This window comes from Apis cerana, linkage group LG6, assembly GCF_029169275.1.
Source record: "Apis cerana isolate GH-2021 linkage group LG6, AcerK_1.0, whole genome shotgun sequence".
NCBI lineage: Eukaryota > Metazoa > Arthropoda > Insecta > Hymenoptera > Apidae > Apis > Apis cerana.
Genome location: NC_083857.1, coordinates 2067317 through 2085584, shown reverse-complemented (window position 1 = coordinate 2085584; position 18268 = coordinate 2067317). Strand labels below are relative to the sequence as shown.

At 35.8% G+C, this 18268-nt stretch overlaps 1 protein-coding gene across 3 annotated transcripts in view; it reads left to right on the top strand.

Moving 5' to 3' along the window:
* LOC107993478 (zinc finger protein chinmo) overlaps window positions 1-18268 on the top strand; it is a 59644-nt gene that overhangs the window by 5184 nt on the left and 36192 nt on the right. For 2 of the 3 annotated variants that reach the window (XM_017049896.3, XM_062075965.1), the window contains exon 2: window positions 5394-5621. In XM_017049896.3, the coding sequence (XP_016905385.2) occupies window positions 5394-5621 (228 nt within the window). Of the gene's footprint in view, window positions 1-4214; window positions 4994-5393; window positions 5622-18268 lie in introns of those variants that run through there. The other variant, XM_017049899.3, reaches the window with a different exon arrangement.

Genomic DNA, 18268 nt, shown 5'->3' with positions numbered 1-18268 from the left:
TGTGTTTCAAATTTTTAAATAACTTAAATAACTTGCTTATAATATTTTTCAAAATTCAAAGTTTAGTACGGTACTATGGTAGTAATTTAAGAATTATTAATACGTGACAGCGATGTGACATCTATAAAATGCACTTATTAATAAATATACATGCATAATGCATCACATGTAAGATTTGATCGACTGCATCACTTTATATGACTGCATTATTATTAATAATATAAGAACGTATTTTATTAATGTCGATAAAGAGAGTATCCCCATTCAATAACCTGTCAGAATCCTTCCCGCGTCGATTCATCCGCGTCTTATTTCGTTAATGTTCGTTATAACGCATCGCGAGGTCGCAGTGAAAGCCGTAAAACAGCCATACAACTTCTCCAACGAAACGTCAATTCCGCTCTGGAGAAATATTCCTAATGCCATTACAACGGAGCACAATTTTTCCGATATTTTTATTATATGCGAAAGAATCGTCAATTATTTCTTTCTTTTTCCATGTTTCAACATATTCTTCTTAAAATATTGTGTATAGATCGATTATCTTATAAAAATATTTTTCATAGATCGATTGCTAAAAAAGAAAAAGAATTCGTATATAGCGCATCGATGTTTTCTCCTTAGAACCGGTGACATAATACGTGTCGCCATAAGAGTCCAGTGAATTATTCGCCTAGTACATATATACATATATACATATATATATATATGTATGTATGCATGTAAGTATATATACACGAACGTATATATACACACACACAATGTAGCGTGAAATCAGCGGCCGCGGAACTCGCGCCGTGATAGTGCGCGTGCGCCGCGCAGACTGCGTGTGCGCTGCAGCGCGTATTCATCCCCGCCACTCCGTGTGCACACGCCCGTGTTGCAGCGCGCCGGACAAGCGTGTGCGTGCGCGTATTGCGTGTGTGCGTGGCCAGGGGCGCGCGTGCGGCCCCTCAGCGACCTTGAGCCTCCTCGATCCTCCCGCGAGCCCCTCCCCACTTCTCTGCTCTCCTCTCGTCCCATGCGCAATATCTCCCTCCCCTATCACCGCTGCCGCAATTGCTCTCTCTGTCTTTCTCTGCCGCGCTCTTTCCCTCCCCCTCCCTTTCGCTTTCCTTTGCTCCAAGCGCCACGCAGTCAGCGATGGACTCGAGACGCGTTCGGAATTGATTGACCGTGAATGTTGAATTTTTGGGTTACATCGGAGAGAGAGTTAGGTATGTATGTTATAGGAGCAGAATTCTTTTTAGAGAGGGCTTCGTGAGATTTGAATGTAGCTAGATTTCGATCGAATGTAGCTTAAATTGAGAAAAGTATGATTGAAATATACTGATTTACTTTTTATGTATAAAAAAGAATTTGCATTATAATAACATTTTGATAGCTAATTTTACTTTTCATTTATGTCGATATTCAAAACATTGATTTCAATAAGAGTTTCAATAAGATAACGAATATGATTTACTCAAATCTATATTATCGAAACCAATATGTTTATTTCATTGTTATTTAAATTAAGAAAATTTTCTACATATTTCGAATATTCGAATAATGAAATTATTTGTAAATTCGTAGGAAAAACCATCGCTAAGCGCCATGCAACGATACTCGAACGACTAAATTTCCATCTACCTTCTCTCTCTCTCTCGTCCTTTCCCTGTTCGTTTTCATACCCCTCCCTTTCATTACTCTTTGCTGTTATGTCCCTCTCTCTCAGGTCTCTTTCTCTCTCATTTCCCCACAACTCCTACGCTCTTTCCCCTTTACTCTTCTATCCCCTCACGAAGCTCGTCTCTTGCACGCACGCACGCACGCAATACCGTAGCAGGGAGTGCACACTAAATTTTGGCGGACCAGGAACGTACTCAACAATGTTCTACGATGGTGTCATCTCTGAACGTGGAATTCGTAAATTTTCCTTGGATCGCGTGATAAATAGTTTTAGATTAGAATCTTTGGTATATTCTTTGTAACTTTTCGTTGTTTCTTTAGATGATAGTTTGAAAATTAATCATGTATGATTTATTTTCACGTGAGAATCAAAATATTAGCTGTATTTTATATTTAAAATCTCGAGGAGATGTGAGATTTCTTATAAACATATTGCTTATGAATGTTCAGTTCTACGCTCGTCTGAGCAATACGGGGTACGTTCTACTTAAACGTTCCTTCATAATATAGATATGAGTTTTAATAAATTTAATCTATATTGTCTTGTTCATATTTTGATTATAAAAATATTCTTTCATTTTATAGATATTTGATATTTTATAAAAAATCGTATATTGATAAAAAAGAACTTGAAATCTACTTTTAATAAATATTTGAGATACTTTACGCACATGTATTCTACTAATCACGTATTTTGATATTAAAATTAAGAAATTTTTAGAAATACAATCTGACTTTTATTATTTTATTCTAATAATTTAAAAATAAAATAGAATGCTATGAATTATTTACATAACGATATTTTCGTAACCAATTATATATACGTTGCCATATCAAGAAATTTCGCGTAAAAAAATAAAAATAATAATAAAATAAAAAAATATCATCAAATAATGAAACTGGAACGAACATGATTTCTAATCTTCGCACAACTAACCAGAAAGGATTATTGTCAATATGGAGAGTGACGCGAGTCATTTCGTTCCGATTCACTCAACCGCTCGTAAATTCTCTCCATGACCTCACTCGAACACGCGCCTATATATTTCAAGCAACAAAGACACAACTTATTATTACAGGGCGTAACTGCAATTTTTATAACCGTGAATATTTTCTGCGTTCCTTTGACGCTTCTCTTTCATGATTCTTTCTTAAGGTCGAAATCAGTCGCGTTACATAAGGCGTGGCACACGTGTGCGTTCAAGAACGTCGTTTACTTGTCATCGAACTCTTTATGTAGTCACTTATGTTTGTCTTTCAAGTTTCGGCATAACCTAAGACAAATATTCCTTAATACTTTGAGTTTGAGCATTCTTTATATTAATGAACAATTTTTCATAATTTTCTCGAATCCGACTTTGTGATAATCGTTCAAAGGAGTTTGAAATGAAAAGTCTGTGCGATTAAGATACAAAAGCGTGAAAATTAAATTCGTTACGATTCATTTTCATAAACAATCAAAATTTGCTAACGTAATGTGATAGTTTCATAGCTTTTAGTGGATTATTCAACAGAAATTTTTAGAGATAGATAATTTTTGTAATAAATGTTCAATAAAGATGTTATTAAATTTTTTTATATTTTATTGAAGTTGGAAATTTGAAAATCTGCGATTATCGGAAATAGAATGGTATTAATGGAGAGTTTCAAATAAGAGGGATCAAGAATTATTATTTATCCAATTTAGAAATTTAACAATTCTAATTATTTGGCTAATTTTTTGATTCGTGACAAACTATTTCATATAAACATTTTGGCATTTAGAAATGTACGAGAGAAATAGAATAAAATCATTTGAAATTTAAAAATTTAACTACATAACAATAATACATATAGAAATAAATTAGTAAGTTATTAATTATACAATTTTATCTATATTATTTATATATAATTATTTAAGTATTAAATTTTACAACTGTTTAAATCAATATCATATTGATATCCAAAAAGTTTGAATCGATCTCTATCCGAAGTAATCGGTAAAAATTGAAAGACTCAATGATGCATTCTCGGTCAGTTCTGCATAATCCACGGCCGATTAAACTTTCCGATTGGCAGTGACGTAATCGTATGGTAGTAACGAAGCCGAGGCGTGCAATCATGATCCCTTCCACGTCTCGAAACGTTTTTGCCAAGTGGCGCCACGTTTTCGCGTTTCGGCCCTGACACGTGTTAGATTAGAAAGTGGCGGGGATGCGCGATACCTTAGAAGCGTTAGAGAAGGGGATGGAATATATCGTGAAGGAATGACAAAGAGACAAAATGACAAGGAAGAGACGAAACTAGATGAAAAGGACAAAGACAAAGAGCGGGAAGAGAAAGAGCCACACCGAGAATAGAAAGAGATAGAAACCAGTAGTGACATAGAAGAGGGGGTACAGAGCGCTACGCGAACTAAACTTCTAGCCTTAAGCAATCTCGCCCCACCTCGTAAAAGTCGAGTCTTATACTCCCCTCTCCCCCACCCAGTTCCTCCTTCGCCACCAACGGTTCCCCTCCTCCCACCTACGCGACCTTCCCTCTTCTTCCACCGTACTACCGCCGGTCCCCCGAAAGTACACCGAACTCACACTATTTCGTCTAACCGCATTTGCATCGGCACCGATGACCCATATTCACGTTCTTCCTCCACGCAGCGATACCGCCATCGATTCCTCTTCTCTCTTCTGTCACCAGAACTCCTTTCTCTCCTCGTATAGACGATCAACCGATCATTCTTTCGCGCGCGTACACCATCCTCGCCGTCGTTGTCACCGTCGTTCGCTGTGAGCGGAACGGAAAACGAAGAACGAGGACGCGCGCAAGAGCAACAGAGAGAAAGATAGCGAGAGCGTACACCATCGTCAAAGAGGGAAAGAGAGGGCGGACAGAGTTACGCGCGATGCAAGTCGGTGACTCGATTTCGGCCGGGTAAGACTATCGTGGTAGGCTCTATTCCTCAGTGTGTACGCGGCCAGTGTTCGGATACCGATAGAAGGTAGCACGCGTCTTCAATCCGTTCCTCTTCTATTCTCATTCGTTCCTCGTACGGTTATTCGTGGCTCGAACACCAACAGGCGACGTCAGTGCGATCGAGGACCACTCTCGCGGAGGATCATGTGCCGCGTGGACACGTGTACGCGGTGAGACCGGTGCGGAGACTATACTACTCTGTTTAGTGAATTCGAACGATAAGAAAGAATCAAACAAACGTGCATCCTGTGTGACCCTGAAGTGTGATCCGAAACGTGTACAATTGTTTGTCACGGATGGTGCGCGATTATCACCGATGTATCGGTGTTGAGGTTGATTCGAGCGGATGGTAATACGGTTTTAAACATTGGTAGGTTTTGCTCGAGTTTTTATCGCTCGTATCACGGAAATCCGGTTCCATTGTGATTCGGAGACAAGATTTATTCGATATATCGATTCTCAAACGTTGATCGACTGGTTTAATAATAAATTCATTAACGATTTTCTTTTTTGATGAATGTTGTATCTATATATATATATGTATATATATTTTGGTATTGTGACACTTAATATTTCGATGATTTGTACTTACGAGTAATGTATACCTGTATGTGAACACGTGTTCGAGTTTTTTTTAGTCGATATACGGTTACATTTTAAAATTTAGATATCGTTGTACATTTTGTTTTAGTGTTTTTATATTTGTCGTTTTTACACGTACGAATTTTCGAAGGATAGTTTGTAAAGAAACATTGCTTTCTGTACTACAGCTGAAAGAACTGTTGGGCACGAGCGCGATCAAGAAGGAAAATACCTACTTGAAGGTGGCAGAGACAGGGGTGGCGAAGGTCACGGGGTGGAGCCTAGGGGTGGCATCATGGACTCTCACCAGCAACAGTTTTGTCTCAAGTGGAATAGTTTCGGTAGCAATTTAGCGACAGCATTCTCAAATTTGTTCAAAAGCGAGAGTCTTACCGATGTCACCCTATTCTGCGAGGGTAAGTTGTTTCAATTCTTACTCTAATTATCGCGGTATAAACACGAAAAAAGGAAAGGGAAAAAAGGAAAAAAGCAAAACGATCGATACGCGATCGTAAAAACAAAACTGCACAACTTTCTTAATAATAATCAGATTCTTTTCATCAAAAAGTTTTCGCTACCCGCCTCGAAAGTGACGAACGTTCGATTCGCTTAATCCGATTTCGATCGACCCACTCACTCATATCGATATCGTACGATTGCAGTGACAACACGATATTTCGAACAGTAACCTCGTTTTCTTCGTTTATCAGTTAATAAAAAGATACCAAAATTTTCGTATCGCTACGAAAAACAATCGCATCTCACGTGTGTTGGAAACCTCGTGCGCCTCCATGTCTGATCAAAGCGGCGCCATCACTCCTTAACGCGCGAACATGCTCTCACCTGTCGGCCTCATGCATACACATATGCAGCCGGCTGCACGATTCGCGAGCCGGTGCACGTGTGCGACTGCAGCCGAAGTGCACCGGGCGTCGATTGCCCCGCCCCTACCCCTGTTTCGTCCAATCGCGCGGCGTGAGTCGTACCACTCGCGCAGAGTCAGTCGGCATGCATGCGAATCTCCGTCGTCCTTGCACATCGTTCTATACACGCGCGTGTCTGTGTGTGCGCGCATAATACGAACACGTGCAGCGTGTTACTAGTGTGTGCAATTCCCCCCATGAGACGAATGCAACATTCTTACGGATTCGTCCGTGCAAAACCGTGCAGTTCGCAGCGAGCCGCGGTACAATGCGCTCATTGCATTGCGTCGTTCCTCGTGCGTCGTGCATTCGATCGATCGTGGAACGCTCTTGTTTGTAAAAAAAAAAAAAAAGAAGGCGAAGGAGGAGGTGTTTTATGTTTGCTCCAAAGATAAAAAAGTGTTATGATTGCGTTAAAATTTTTTATCGTATTGCGTTTATTGCAGCCATAATTGTGCGATACGAAAATAAGTCGCGAATAACAGTGATTATGTAATAGTGCTTCGACATTGTTCCAATGTTTTCACCTCGATTTGAATTCGTTGTTTATACATCGTAGCGCAGCGAATGTTGTTACATTGTGATCGATGATTCCTTAATGAGCGACTTGTTTCATTAATACAGAGCAAAAAAGGTATGAATATGGATTTAAAAATGGATGGATATCTCACGTGAAATTATCAAAAAAATATTTTAATAAAAGTTGTTTCGTTCAAAAATAGATTTATCGTGTGCGAATTATTTTTTTTTATAAAATAGAATATGTAATTTATTTGAGTATAAATTCCGTATAAAAAATCGTATTAGAAGATAAGATAGAATTTTATAAAAAACTTTTTATACAACTTTTTATGCTCGTTATCTTTCACACGATAAATTTTACAAACGTTACAAAATTAAATATTCGATTAATGCAATTCAAAATTATATAATTCCATGTAACGAATGGAATCTCCTTCGTACAATGCTCCCCTTTGAAATTTTTGATTTAAAACATCTTCTTTTAGTAATTTCGATCTCTCGTCCAATTTAAAGGAAACACCAACACAACAAGGAGTGTACGTTAAAACTTATATATACTTTCGATGTGTAATTTTTTTATTTTTCTTGATCTTCGTATTACGCGATATTCAAGCGTGTATACTAATACTTTCACATTCTCGATGAAGTAAAAATTCTCGTAAAAAACAAACGATTGACTCATTGCGTGCAATGACTTACACGCGAACGCTTACAAACGCTTTTACGATTTCAGTAAAATTTGGTATGACATATCAGCAACAGCGATAACGGTGGATATTGTGTACAAGATAGATATTAGTCGCTTTATCGCACATTGGATAAACAAGAATGTGCAACTTTCGAGGCACGAGTTTCTTGCTTCGCTTTTTTCCCCTCTTTTCTTATCTTTATGTCGCCGAGCGTCGTTAGATCGACAAGATACAAGAGCAAGTCGAAGATGAAACGAAATATTTCTGGCACTGCACTCGATCCGTTATCGTTATGAATTCTATCGGCCAATATAAAAATATCCACGAATGCGTGGATATTGGTGTCAGCTCGATTCGACTAACGACGTTTCGACGTTGAAATGCAACACGCAGAGAAAGTTGCGAGCGACTCGTATCGATCGATTAATCACTATCCCTCGCGAAGACCGTAGAACCGCATGCTTAATTAGTTGGCTCACCACGCGCTGTTTTTTTCTTCTTCATGATCGAACAGAGACTAACTGTGCTCGGTCTTCTCTCGCTTGGAAATGGATAACGTAATCGATGAAAGTTGATACCACGATTGAACAATCGAAGATTGTGTGTGTGTATACATATATATGAAATTAAAATTCGCAAGGCAATAATTCGTTTTAATCGATGAGATATCTTTTATATGTATCGAGCTACGTTTCTTTTTTTTTTTTTATTTTTTAATTAAAAGCTTTCTCTTTTTTGTAACGTTTATATTAACAATAATATGCTAGTATATATTTTAGTAGCTTCCTCTACTAATCCATCGAAAAAATAATAATAATATTTATTCCTAGTTATTACCGCCTCTTAATAAATAAGCATCGACCAATATTTTTGTATACCAAGTTTTGCATTTACTTCAGGAACAAATGCCATATATAAATAATCCATTTATTCGAAACTATTGAAGCAGAGATCTCCATTCATCAATAAACTGTTTCTTTTTTTCTTTACTTCGCATGCAATTCGACTCGATCCTGATTCGCCGGACAGCCGAAGCTCCACCACGCGATTCGCGATAAGCCCCCCCTCCCAAATAAAGTATTACACTTCCGATTGTACATTTTGTGCTATCTTACGCGAGATACAAATTTTTGTATCCTATTCCCCTTGCCCATTCTCCTTTCCTAACGCTTTCTCCACACGCGCGTGTCCTGATTTCACGAAAACGGTGCCCTCGCAACAGTTCTCTTTGGACGAGAGGAAAAGAAAAGTTTCCTTTCCAGCCTCCTCCTGTCCCCTGCGTTGTTTTGGGGAAGGTGGGCGAAAGTCGACGAAAAGCCCACCACTCTTGCCTCGCTCTTTTCTCCAGTTGGATGGAGAAACAGGGAGAGGGTAACTCGATGCCTTGTCGCCCGGAGTGTGGTCCTCTGTTCTCTGAGGCTAGGAGAGGGTGAGAACGCAAAAGGGAGTCGGGTGGGAAGGGTTCAAGGACGAGGAAGTTTGGTGGAGGAAAGGGGGAGGAAACAACGCACTCAGTATGCTCCGAAGAGGAGGAGATCGTGCGGTTGGGCAACGCGTGTATAGATGTGTGTGCGTACGACGGTATGTGGTGCACGGATATACGTAATCGTTGGGAAGGTCCAAAGGAAGCCGAAAGTAGGTCTGGGTTACAGTTAGATCTAACAGTCTTCTTCACGGTCTTCTTCGACCGTACATAGACGATGCACACTGGCACGAATGTTATATCGGCACGTGGTATGCTTGTAGATGGCTATTGGCACGCAACGAACGATTGTGTATGCGTGTGCGGATGCGTGGGACGACGTATCTTGCGAGCTTGCGAGGAAAACTTGTGGAGGAACTTTTGGATCGAGGTTGGAATGTAGGTAATTGTTCAAGGAAATAATTATTTGTAAAATATTTATTACCTCTCGACGAGTAAGCGAGATTAATCGCGGCTTAGTCCCTTCGAGAGGTGAATTTGTATTAGGAAGAGAAAGGATCGTTATAGTTTGATGCGATAAGAAAGTCGGACTCGATGGATTAAATTATTCAAACTCTCTGTACAAAACTCTCTTTTAGAAAATTAAGTATCTGAGATCGAGGAGAAGAATAAAATGGAGCGCATAAACGCGTCGTTTATACTATTGGTACTGATTCAGTGTTGGGAGTTGCATAACGTATCAAGGCGAAAAGATAAGATTCGTGTACATAAATCTTTCGCTATAAGAAATGTGTCAAGCACGAAGTAGGAACACGTGTATCTGCGATACGAAAATATTCGGGCTAAAATCGAGAGAGAGGGGAGGGGGGAGAGAATTACGTACAAATCGGAATTTACAAGTGTTATCATCGGAAAGTGTGCTTGTGAGCTGCACGTATGCGCGCTTCTGAATGTGTGAGGCGTCGAATTAAACGAAGTGTGCAAGCGACACGTGGAACGTTAGAAGCATTCATATACCGTTTGATTGTGCTCGAGCGGCGTCCTTAGATGCGAAAGGCGGCTTCTTATGCGGCAATCGCGACCAAAATTCATTTGAATGTGACCTAAATAATTGCATCCATTTGCATACACGCGCGTTCTAAGAATACGAATGTAATATTTTCCTTCGAATTATCAGAAACACAGAAAAGATTTTTTACATAAGGGTGGAGAGATATCGATTGAAATTGCTGAAATGGGATCGAATATTATATTTCTGCTTCATTTATTATTTATTCCGCGTTTTGAACCGTATAATGTAAGGTCACAATGGAGTTTTATGAAACTATATCATTATTATTTTTTATATTACGAATTATCATTATTAACGATATCGTTGTTTATAAAAATATTACTAAATACTTTCTAAAAAAGAAGTTCATCCTATGTCTTCGAAATTTCATTTCTAAGAAGAAATTTTTTTTTAAAACATTCCGATACTTAAAAATATATTAACAATTTATGATTAAAAAATTTAACCATTCTGAGCATTCGAAATAATTATTCGTGATAATTCTTCTAGGAAGGCGATTATCTATCTTGATCGATCGTTGGGTCACTGTGTTCAATGCAACGCGATAACGCGCACTAGTGACACCATACGTATCTAGATGAACGAAACGGGTACGAGCAGGAAATTAGGCCGTGTCACTAGTTCGTGTTGCAACTAGCAGTGACACGGAAACACGCACAGATGCGTGGCTACTATACGTGGCTGCATGTGCACAAGTCGTGAGAAACACTCTCTATCCATATGTTTTACAACTTTCTCTTAAATATTGAAATATTGCCTTTCACCTACTTGATTTTACGTTTAAATTTATTACATTTAAAAACGTATGGCTCATGCGAAACATGATAGTTTACGAGTTTTATTATTTATTCTTGGTAGATTTTATTGTTATCGACAGAGTCACGTTTATGACTTATATTTAGTAATTATCGTTACCGAATTTATGGGATATTTGCTAATTTGTTTAATTTGCACAATTTCCAATCTAATTATAATTTTTATTTTGAATACATATTAAAATTTGTTATTGTCTTAGAAAGCAAATGAATGTATGGATTAAGTAAATAATATCTGTATGTGTTTCGGTAAGAAAATTAATTAAAAGATAGTGACTCGATAGAAATTTTTTTCTAAATTTTTGATGATTATTTATGATACTGGTATTAAAATAAGATAATCTTCGACAATTCACGACGATTTAGGTTATCCATCGTTCATTGATCGCGAACGACACGCTCACGCTTTTTGTGAGCACAAATAACACGAAACGTATGTTATCTAGTCGATAAGACCGTTCGAACGCAGGTACACTTCCGCCATTTGAATCTCGAACGGCGATTCAAAAATATAGAGAATTCTCGGCAGAACGTAACACGTTGTCGCTATTTTTATTCGCGAACATAAAGCGGTCTGTGTCCGGATTTCAGATTTTCGAGCCGAATCCCTTTGAAAAAACTTGAGAATCATGTAAATAAAACAGCTTGTAATTTTTCACTATAAATTATCATTTACTATAAATTCAAGATTTGGTTAAATTTATTATAAGAATATTAAAAAATTTATTATTTCGTTGTTCGTACAGCTTTTATTATTAACCGATGTAATATTACGTCTGTTATAATGTTATCTATATTTAGTCTTTTATATTTCAAAAATTAATAATTGGTCCGCAATTAATTCGATTATTATAAAGGGAAAAAAGGGACTGGATGATTAGTCGAACGATCATAAATCATGGAATAATACAATTTCAGAAGCTCGGATACGCGGCCGATATAAAGGGGACAACCGAGAAATGGGGAGTGAATGTACTTGACTCGTAAACTCGTGAACTCAGTGAAGCGGAGTATATACTTCTTAGAGTCAAGGTTAGCTCTGATGCAACAGGATGCCGGCCATTGACATCATATTCCGTCCTCTCACCAATTCGTATTCGTACACGCGCTAATAATTCGCAAACTTTCGTAATCTCTCTCTTTCTCTCTCATTTTTCACTCATCCTTACTTTTTTATCTTATCATATTTTGATCAAATAATTTTTCCTACATTATAATATATTAAAAACTATTACTCCAATGAGTAGAATTTTTTGATTCTATTTCAATTTTGACGAATGGTATTTCTATAAATAATAGATAAATATAAAATTACTAATTATTTATATAATAATAATAGAAATATATTTAATCAATTCTTTTCTATTAAATGTTCAAATTAATTTCTATATAGTAAATATTTTACACGTTAAATGTTCATGAGTTTTTAAATTTTTTTATAATTATTATAAACAAGTGCTTCTAGAAAAATTAATATTAATATTGTAATTGATATTTGTTCTGACAAAAATATCTTATTTTAAATTGTATCTTCATCAAAACAACAATAAGAAATTTTTCAGTGTTGTTACATGTTTTTGAAAATGTTTCCGATGAATACTTGTAGAAACACTTATCTGTATTAAAACTACGTAATCCGAGGAATATTTGAGTTTTGTTTTGCATTTTACATTCTTTTCTTTGTTATTAAATACATAGTTATACTGCTTCAAATATAAAACTTATAAGATAAATATATACTTAAAACATATAATTATTCAAAATTAAATAGTTTATGTGAATAAACTTTATTCAAAATTTTTCATACCATATCATTTACATATCTATCAGATTACGTATATTTAGACACATGTATTTACGTCCTAAGTAATTTTAATATTAAATAACAAATATCACGTATCATTTATTCCAAAATATATATTACATTCCTCTCACATTTGAATAACCCATGTGTCTAATCGTTTAATTCAGAGAGCGAGATATCAACAACTCGCTTAACCGACAAGACAGCGTACCAGTTCGATGAAAGACGACCATAATTCAATCTCCATACGCCAACAGATCGTTCATCGCCGGTTGAAATATTTTGGCGTTGCTTTCACGCGTCGCGTTCCTCTCGTTCTCCACGTGCAATCACAGTGATTGATCGAGCTCTATATTCGATAGGTAAAGAGGCTACGGTACATTATCTCGAGATTTCTTCGAGATAACCTATTCTCCTGTTCGCGCAACAAGATTTGCCAATCCGGTTACGAGAACCTTCTTTTGCCGGTTTCTGTTAGAAACGTGACATCCATAACCGCAAACGATACTGATTCGCGGCATTTTCGAATGTAAGAATTCGTGGAATATCGTGGTAGATAAAAGTACCGTAATCGTACAATTACACGTGAAACCAGTATTTCTTTCTCGAGTGATGCTGATTCGAAAATGTTTGTAGCCAGAAAAAATGTGAACTTATTCTCGTTAGTGTTGACCGAAATGCAAAATAACACGGTCTGCACGATCCCCTTTGACCTTGCTTCTACGGAGAAAAACAAGATTGATAGTTCTGTTTACTATGTTACGGTCGATACACGCGCGCACCGTAAACTTAGAAATGTATTTTGTTTGGAATTTGTATGCACGTTAGAATTTGTACTTGAAATTATCACCTTGAATTATAGTTAAGGTAGGTACTTATTTGTTTGTCGACGTGTTTCCAAAAGAATTGAATTTATTATCGAGGACTTTTGTGGATAAATATATTGGAAGATATAACAGAAGATTTACATTTAAAATTTTTACTTGATTTCGTTCGATGTTTCTTTTTTTTTCTTATAAATTTTCTCTTCTTCGTTAATAATTAATAATAAATAATCAATGAAATATCGATCAACTAAAAATATCAAAATGTAAGAAATATTCTTTTTACTTAAGTGGCTAATTTTTTCCTCGCTTTTGAAAAGAAAATATATTTGTGAAACGCGTGGAACTATGGGTGATTTCAAGGCTCGGCGTTTTGTTAGTATTACAAGGCAAACGCAGAGTTGCGAAATTTCACGTTGTTGATAGCATTGCTGCTGTTATCAGATTACTAGGGTATTAAATACCATGTGGTCGCGAACGTAGATCGATGCGTTCACTTTTTCCGAAAATATTTGTGTGCGATCGCGCAATAAAAAAAAAAAGGAATAAAAAAGAAATTATATAATCTTGTGCACGATGTTACATCGTAAAATATAGTTAAATGCAGGTGCCCACGTACTGATAATTCTTTCTCGAATCGAGAGTTAATCATCGGAAGACTAAGTAGGTCAATGACATAATTACACAACCCGTTGGCTTAACAGACTCGTGCGTGCATTTATGGTCTTTGTTGAAACAGACACAACGCGTATAAATATAACTGCGATATCTTTTCTCTTGTCACGCCGAATATACGTAGGAATTTTTCATTTTTCTTTCTTTTTTTTTTTTTTTTTTTGTATAAAATCGAATACATATCTTTGATTTTTCTTTAAGTAATTATTTATAAAGCGAATTTTGTTACTATACGTAGAATTTTTTAGCATGCAATCAACACTTATCTATTATGTTAAATATAAACTATTACGTATAACGGATCAATTAAAATATATAAAATCAAAAAAGTATTTTTTTATAATGGAAATATCTTTATTAATACTAAGGTTGCGTATTTGAAAAATCATCACAGATATTAACATCTATCTTCGTGTTAAAAATAATGATATTAATTTACTCGTTATATATTTTGAAAGTCAATCGCAAATGTGATATGTTTATACAGGGAATTAATTATATTCGTGAAACATCTTTGGTAAGTCGATTCTAGAAGCCAAAACAAACGCAAAAATTGCTATACAAAAATGTTGAACTTATATTTATCAAGTTATAAGTAATTGAAATTTGCTTCGTTTAACGCAAATTTAAATTGTTTATAATTCAATAAGTAAATCTCGATCGACATTTTTACATATCATATTTATATATATTTTTGTTTTGATCTCTAGAATCGTTTCTTCAGAATATTTCAATACATTAATACTTTGTATAAACAGTTTATAATATATTCACACACATATATATATATATATATACATAGACGCATATCTATGAGTGAAATTTTATGTAATAATATCTCTTTTTGGAAATATTTCGAAAAGATTGAACGGCAATTTCAAAAGTATTAAGTTGTATTAAAAAGTGTTTAAAATCTTGATTTCTACAACATATTTAAAAATTATCGAAATCGGAGATAACATCCACTTTCTAAATAATTATTTTCGTTCATTATAATTTTGATGATTTAAATTATTTGAAAATTAATTTGTTTTACCAATAATTTTGTGTAGAGATTTTTTTTAAAATTCGAAAAATAATTATGATAGAAAATTAAAGAAAATGTGATATGATCATTTGCTTATATTCACTATTCGTATTATGAAAATGAAAAAGCCAGAAATTATAATATATTGCTTATTCGGATCGAAATCGATTTAAAAACTCGAATAAGTCTATTCTATTCATCTTAATATTCATTTGAATATAATAAAAACTCATGAATCTGTATCACTTTGTTTCGAAACCATTTCTCATTTAAATATTACAAGCATATATGAACTCATAGCTCGTATCGAATATTTCCATCCGATGACAAAATCGCTTGTTCCATGTTCTATGCAAAACAATTCTCAGAAACCGTACATAGAAACGATAGAATTAGAACAATAAAATTCTCTGTCTCGCCTATTTACATCACGAACATTTTAAATATTAAATGTTCAGTTCTACCAGTTGGAAATCATCCACGTGCGATTGCACGACACACGTGGTCACCGATGCCGATTTTTCGACCGCGCGACTAAGTTTCAAAGCTCACGGCCACTCCCACCACTCGTCGATTTTCGCGCGCCCGAATTCTCCCGAACGAGTTGTTTGGCTCTCTCCCTCCTTACCCTCGCGAATCGTCCCGATCGTGCAGCCCGGCGCGAGTATATATAACTAGGCGAAGGAAAAACATGTGCGAGCGCTGCGACCTTGGTCCCACGCGGCCATTGGCCAGGACCAAAGGAAGCCGACCCCCGTGATTGGTCGGTTTGCTCTAAACGAACCGCTGCCTAGGCATCGTACATGTGATCGCACACGCGTATACACCACGGAATCTGGCGGCAAAATTCAGCTACAGAGGGGAACTAGCTCGCGCACTCTGCATTGACGACCTTGTTGGGCCATTGACCGTTGTGTTCGTCCCTTAGATCTGTCTTCCTTTGTCGCTACAGCCTATCGTATTCCCAACGAATCAACCTTCTTATCTTTTCGCGCATTTCAAAAGAGGAGCATTTCGTGTTATTAATTTTTATATATTACGTGCGATGCACGTGGCTCGAAAAAATGCTGTGGAAAGATGATTGCTCCTACTTTCTTCGAGAAAACATTCTTTTTCGAACTGGACAAAGAATTATAATAGAACTCTATTTTTCACAGAAATTCGCTAATTGTGATTTTTATGGATAAAATTGTTGATTAATTATTTAACTTCCTTTTCAAAAGATTATTACTTTCGCGAAATAAAGGTGTATACACGTATACGTATAAATTGGAAAGAATACATTTGGAGATTTCGTTGCAAAAATAAATCAAAGATTCGATAATTTTTGAAGTAATTTATGCCGTTTCCGGGTTCTCCGTATAGCTATACGTGCACGGAGTAATAGAATTACAGTGAACGAAACGGCGAAGGAAACGATGACCATGGTAGGAAACTGAAAACCCTAGCCCATAAAACTCCTTAGCAGCTGGCCTTGAAGTATGAATAGATTGCCCGTGAAGAGTGCATTGCTCCGTTGCGTAACCGAGCGCGTGTTATTTGCAAGTTTCTTCTCGACGTGGAGGTTATAGATGTAGTGAATTAATTTCTCGTTCTTAAATTAATAGGCTTCGTTTAACAGATTCTTCCACTGATTGTTTGCCTATTGACAACTGTCATGTTTCGTTGGCTCGATTCGAATATTCGTGTATCAATTTCTCATGTCGTGATGTAAACAAAATTCAAAAAAATACCACAAAAATAAAATTCGATTTTTAACGATCTTCTTAATAGAATTACGACGAAAAATTAGTTTTTGTATTTGACAAAATTGTTTGGATCCAAATTTTTTATAATCTTTGTAACGGATCTCTGAAAATTAATTTTTATAAATTTTTATCTTGGGGATCTCGGTGTAAAAAACTTTGAAAAAGATAGAATCTCGAGTAAAATTCATTATCGATGCGGTATAATGTATTATATCTGATATGCGTTTTAAAAGCTAAGATTAAAAATTTTTGTAGATAGCGTTAAAATAGCATATAAACAATGCGTATTATTTATTTATCGCTTCATTCGATTAAAAATTATTCGAACGTAATGATAATAAATTTACCGTTGAGATGTGTAATAATTTTTACGATATATTCTTATGTTTCAATGAAAAACGTTAGATTTTTAAAAATAAAATAATATATATATATATATATTTAGAATATAGAAATAGATGCAGAATTTTTAAAAAAGATAGCATACTTCATTGAGTCCCGAAGTTATTCATTCCATGGCGTGTGAGTCACCATGATGGTTACCAGAAGCGGAGCTCTTGGACGAGAATATTCTTTTGTGCACTATTCAGCTAAGTTAGATTATGAAAGAAAGTAAAAGCGTAAACAATTTAATATAAATTTCATTTGCTTTTTAAATCGTCCTCGAATTTCAAATCTTCTAAAAACTTTTCATTTTTACGCATTACGATACGTTATAGTACTATAAACACGCAATAATATAAATAATAATAAAAATAATTACATAAAAATTTGTGAATCAAAGATCGATTTTATCTCAAAAAAAGAAGAATCTCCCGATAAAAACTCACTGAATATAATTTTTTGCAAAATTAACCTCATCATTAAAAAATATCATTAAAAGAATCATAATTAAAAGAAAGTTTTTCAATCCTCGAAAACGCGCCATTACCGTTAGATCTAGAAAAGAAACTATAATATAGCGAAGAAGTTGGTATCATTGCGTGATTCGTAGGAGTGTTTTCAGAGATTCCAAGCTGAAACACATCCGTGTCTTATTTTTGCTGCGCCGATCCACACAAAGGATACGGGAATGCCAGGCACATGTTTCCGGGTCCTGGTTATGAGCCGTTGGCATAAGCCACGAACACGCTACGCAAAACGCCCACACACGTACACGCGATCCGGTCGTTGGCCCCTGCACATATACATCTAGGATGTATATTTGGCTTGGATATACCTGTAACGATACACAGCTTGCTATATTTGGTAGGTTGCAAATATTCCAGCCCTTGCGTTTCTATTCGTCGTGAATTTATTTCCTTCTTTTTCTCTAGTCGATTTTTTAACGTATTTTTCGAGCAGAAAAATTTTGATACTTTTTTTTACGCCACAAAGACGATTCCTTCGAAAGATCAAATTGCTTTTATCGTGGGATAAAAACGAAAGCGTTTATTAAGCTTGTTTAGTAGGCTAATGGTAAGCATGTTATTTTTGAATGACTTTTTATTTGGGATAATTTATCGAGATAAAATAAGGAGATAATTATATTACATTTAATA